The 5,627-nt window shown below is 35.3% G+C and overlaps 1 protein-coding gene across 1 annotated transcript; it reads left to right on the forward strand.

Moving 5' to 3' along the window:
- The first annotated feature begins 4,563 nt into the window (after positions 1-4,563).
- Positions 4,564-5,124, forward strand: LOC127081356 (uncharacterized). The gene has a single exon (XM_051021619.1). The coding sequence runs from the start codon at positions 4,564-4,566 to the stop codon at positions 5,122-5,124; it is 561 nt and encodes a 186-aa protein (XP_050877576.1).
- Positions 5,125-5,627: the final 503 nt, after the last annotated feature.

Below are 5,627 nucleotides of genomic sequence, written 5' to 3' on the forward strand. Positions count from 1 at the left end.
AAGGACCTCGACAGACACTATCACAGGATGGCACAGAGATATTATGTCCTTAATGGATACAATGACCTTAGTCTCAAGAATACCTATGTCTCCTCTCTACCACAATAACTCCAGCCAGAGATCCATAGGATGTTAGCCACAAATCAAAGGGATATTAAAACCATGAGTCTTGGACAAACTCACCAGGTGATGATAGAAGCACTTGAAAAGCTTTGCAGTTTTCATCACCAATTTTTGGAAGTTATAGAAAAAAAGTCAAAATTCACCCACGCCTGTAGAAAGCCCTACCTGGAGATTAAGTGTAAAGATAAAAGGTGTAGCTGTGCAACAAAAAGAAACACCATCAACAAAAATACACCAAATCTCATAGGACCTTCAAGGGAAAGAAAAAGAAGACTATGAAGTTCTTCAGAAGAAAACCTTTCAGAGGAAAAGGGAAAAATCAGAGATGCTTTATTTGTGGGAAGAAGGGACATTTATCTAAAGAATGTCCTAATAATACCCATAAATCCGCAAAATTGATTAACTCTATTCAACCTCTAGAAGGAGACTTAGAATCTTTATATTTTGAGCAAAGCTCTGCTGATGAAGAAACAATTTTTTCCCTTCAAGACTCTTCGCCTGATGAAGCATCATCTTCAGAGTCAGAAGATGGCATATATCTCCCTATTTACTCCTTCAAAGAGATAGGAAGTTCTCTTCCTACTCCACCTCTCCCTTATGTTGAAGTTCATGTCCTTGCAACAAAGTTTTCACGTCCAAAGAAAGTTATAGCTTATATGGACACTAGAGCCCATATCACAATGATGAACCCTAGCATTCTCCCAACAGAGTTGTGGGTAACACATGTTGCATACTTTGTAGCAGCAGATGGGAAGGTTATTAAAATATATCTAATGACCAAGGAGAAAATAGGAATTAAATTCTTCCCATACTGCATCGTCTGGACCAGGGTCATTGGCAGTAATCTTCCAAACAAAGATATTGTAGTAGGAATGGATGTCTATTCAGCAGCAAGCATACTTCAAATTCTCCCCACAGGAATCAAATTCAAAAGAGAATTCAAGCCTTATTCCGGAATATTGAAACTATATTCCTTGTCTAAGATCCCTGTTGGTTATGAAGAAATCAAGTCCAACCTACTCAAACTCTGCGCAGACACCCATGAAGAATTCCGACATCTGAAACCCTTACGGAAAAATAAGGACTTTTTTGTTCAACTTCCTTTTAAGCTAAATGAAGATGTTAATCCAACCAAGGCCACTCATCTAGGAATAAGTCCATCAGATTATTCATTGGCTAGGGAGGAATGCAACCAGTTGCTCAAGCAAGGTCTGATAGAGCCCACCAAATCAGAATGGGTTTGTCAAGCATTTTATGTTAAGAAAAGATCTGAAAAGTTGAGTGGAAAAAAGAGGCTAGTAATTGATTACAAACCTCTGAATTATTTTCTCAAAGATGATAAATTTCCCTTTCCAAAGGCCTCATCCTTAAATGTTTTCATCAAAGATGCCCAAATCTATACTAAGTTTGATCTTAAGTCAGGATTTTGGCAATTGGGTATCAACCCCAAGGATCGTTACAAAACAACAGTTTGCATTCCTAACGCCCAGTACCAATGGATTGTGTTACCATTTGGGCTTAAAGTTGCTCTGTCACTCTTCCAAAAAGCCATGACAAGAATTTTTGAACCCATTCTCAATAGTATCCTCATCTATATTGATGATGTGCTATTATTCTCAAAAGATGAAAAGACCCATAAACAAGTATTGGGTCGATTCCTTCAAATAGCCCAACAACATCGAATGATGCTCTTTGAAAAGAAAAGTCAATTGGGCCAAACAGAGATTGATTTTTTAGGGATGCATTTATCCCAAGGGAAATGTCAACCCAACCTCATATTGCCTAAGAACTGTTAAACTTTCCTTATGAAAATCTCACTGTCAAGCAAATCCAACAATTTCTTGGTATAATTAATTATATCAGAGATTTCCTTCCAAGACTGGTGAAATACACAAGCCCTCTATCACAATTGCTAAAGAACCCCCCCCCCCCACCATAGGGAGTAATGCAAACTGAAGCAGTAAAAGCCTTGAAGAAGATCGCACAAACTCCACCTGCCCTAAAAATCCCTAGAAATGGGAAAATAATTATGCAGACCGATGCTAGTGATCACTATTAAGGAGCAGTTTTGATAGAGGGACTTGAAGGGAAAAGATACTATTATGGTCATGCCAGCGACCAATTTAAAGAAGCTGAAAAACACTATCACACCACTTACAAAGAAGCTCTCGCCATAAAAATGGGAATTCAAAAGTTTGACTTCCACCTAAGAGGCTACCAGTTTGAAGTCCAGATGGATAATTCATCTTTTCCCAAGATCCTTGAATTCAAAAATAAGATGCCACCCGATCCTCAGACCCTTCGCCTCAAAGATTGGTTTTCCGGATATGATTTCTCCGTAAAACATATCAAAGGAACCCAAATGTGATTCTGGATCTACTATCCCGACCTATGAAACCTGTCCAGATCATCACAGCCAAACACAATTTCCCTTTGATTCTTATGGTCAGACCACTACCAGCTCATGCATCCACAACCAGAAATCTTCCTCTAGGAATAACAGTTTCCTCTTCACCAACTCAGCTCAAACAGTATGCCAAGAACAATCTCTTTTATTACATGACAAAAATCATAAGGAGTAAAATCCTAGATCATACTCCTTATTTCTCTAACACACCTTTCCTCCTACCAATCTTAATAAACCCAAATGTCAAATTCACAAAAAACCATTTATGGTATATCTGGTGTGCCACCGTATTATATTTTATGCCTGTTCTTATTCCCATTGAAGCCATGTATCATCACATAATGAATCCCGAAAATTACAAGTCTTTGATTTGGAATACTCTTGAATGGTATTCTCCATTACAATGGTGGATAAATCAATTAAAACCAGTCATAGACGAGGTCAAAGTGAGAAGATTAGCCTTAGAAGCTATTAGCAAGCTCAAGTATATTTTCTTTCTGCACAAGCCTTATCAGACAAATCCTGAAACAAAGTTACTTGATTGTAAGAGTTATGTTCACTTATGGGAAACGTGATTATCCTCCAAGTCTAAAAATCACAAGGGAATTAATGGAATATGTCAAATGCATCAATTATTATGACCCAAAGAACCTTGATAATAGTAAAACTTGTATAAGTCATGGAAAATTCAGAAGACCAGAAGTTGGAGAAAGCTCAACTCAAGCCATACAACAGAATCCAGATTCTCCAATGGAAGCTGAATTCTTAGAAGAACAAGTGGAAAAGCTAATAGAAAATTGATGGATCACACTTACATATGGATGACATTTGGCAACATGAGTCATCATGTTATGGAGATTGCTTTTCTGATGAGAACTTATCTGATCAGAGCATGTCCCCATCTCATGAACCCATTTTCAAAGACTAGGTGACAAGTGTCCCTTATATGCCATTAGCATGCTTATGAATAGTGTTTTGTCGTATTTTTGTGTAAAAGTAATCCCATTATGTATGCTTTAGAGATAAGGGTGTTAGACTTTTGGAAAAGGCATTTCTACAATGCCATGCTTGTAAATAGTGTTTCTTTTGTCCTTTATGCTCCTCTTTGCCTATAAAAGGAGAGCTCTTGTAACATATTTTCATGGAAAAATTACAAATAAACCTCTTTGTGTGTTCAATAACAACTATGTTCTAAATATCTTTTCTTTTTCCCTAAAAGCTTTAGTTACTATATTCATATCATAATTCCCCACGTAGATGCAAGTATGCTCTACACCTGCCTCAAATGAGGATCTTGTGTATCAGAAAACATCTGACCTTCAATCCATACTACGGTCCTCACTATTATGGAGTATCAGTTTCAATTGATAGTCTGTGTTATGCCTATGGTTGGCTATTTGATGACGATTCAGTTGAGACTAGTTTCATAGTATGTGAGGCTCCCGACCAGTATGGTATCTTTTGTGTGCATATCTTAATTTGTTGATTTACAATATGATTATTTAAATTTTTGTTTTTAAATGCTACTATTTCAAAGTTTCAAACATGGTATATATTTTCTTTTATATTAAATATAATAGAATTCGTTATTATATTAAAAATTTGTTAATCATCAAAGTGGTCAAATTCATTAAAGTTTACAATTCTGAATCTTTTAAAAAATAAATTTTGATTTGATGCTATATGAATAACATGTTAAATGATATTTATTATTATAAGACATATTTAGATCATCCAAAGATGGATCATGACTTATAATAATGAAATTAAAGTGTTTCTTAACATACTTGCTGCTTCTATATTCAAAGATAGACATGTATGTTATTTTGAGTATGATTAATTCTTCATTAAAGTATGTTCATTTAGCATCATTTTATTTTATTGAAATGTATTTATACATCACCTAAGGTAAATTTAGATACATGATTAAAGTTAAATTGGTTGAAATCCATGAAATTTATTCTAAACATTAATGTATGGGTGTGTTTTAAATGTTTGCAGTTGTTACTACTATGTTTGTCTTGGGCAATACAATGACAAAGTTCAATGGGTTGAACTATGCTGATTGGTCTGAAAAGATTCAGTTTCAACTGGGTTTTATGGACCTGGACATGACATTGATAATGGATGATAAGCCCACAACCATTACAGAGGACAGTATAGAAGATGAAAGGTCTCTTTTTGAGGCTTGGGAAAGGTCCAACAGATTGTCTTTGAACTTGATGAGAATGACAATGGATGAAAATATTAAGCCATTTATACCCAACACTAAAAATACAGGGGAATTTATGAAAAATGTAAAAGAGTATTCAAATTCTGAAATTACAGACAAACCTGTTATGGGGAATTTGATGACTGAGTTGACGACTAAAAAGTTTGAATGGTCTCAACCCATTCATGATCATGTGACTCAAATGAGAAATTTGGCAGCAAAGTTGAAGTCCTTAGGTATGGATGTGAATGAATATTTTCTTGTACAATTTATCACTAACTCGTTTCCTCTTGAGTTTGGACAGTTCCAGGTGAATTACAACACCATCAAAGAAAAATGGAACTTTCAAGAAATTAAGGTCTTGTTGGTTCAAGAAGAATGAAGACTAAAGAAAATAAAAAATCATTCTATTCATCTCATGACTCATGATGAAGTCAGTTGCAGTAAGGTCAAACCCGACAAGAATGACAAGAAGAAGGGCAAAGCTCCTTTAAAGGTTAATGAGGTGCGGAGTCCAATAGGATAAGAAATGTTATTTCTGCAAGGAGAACAAAAGCTTAAAAAAGGATTGTCCTAAAAGGAAGATATGGTTCAAAAATAAAGGTATGTTTTATGTTTCCATAAATTTTGAATCAAATCTTATTGAAGTACCAAATAATAGTTGGTGACTTGATTCGGGTGCGACTACTCACATGTCACATATTATGTAAGGACTCCTTTCGATCTAAATCATAAAAGGAAGTGAAAAGTTTCTTCATATGGGAAACAAAATGAAGGCACTAATAGAGGGAATTGAGACGTATAGGTTGATCTTGGATATTGGTTATCATATAGATCTAAAAAATTATCTTTTTGCACCTAGATATGCTAGGAATTTAGTTTCTG

The sequence above is a fragment of the Lathyrus oleraceus genome, chromosome 5, assembly GCF_024323335.1.
Source record: "Lathyrus oleraceus cultivar Zhongwan6 chromosome 5, CAAS_Psat_ZW6_1.0, whole genome shotgun sequence".
NCBI classification, from domain to species: domain Eukaryota; kingdom Viridiplantae; phylum Streptophyta; class Magnoliopsida; order Fabales; family Fabaceae; genus Lathyrus; species Lathyrus oleraceus.

What these genes read in the sequence shown, in the direction of transcription:
- LOC127081356 (XM_051021619.1), top strand. Translation starts at nt 4,564, where the DNA reads ATGACAAAGTTCAATGGGTTGAACTATGCTGATTGGTCTGAAAAGATT.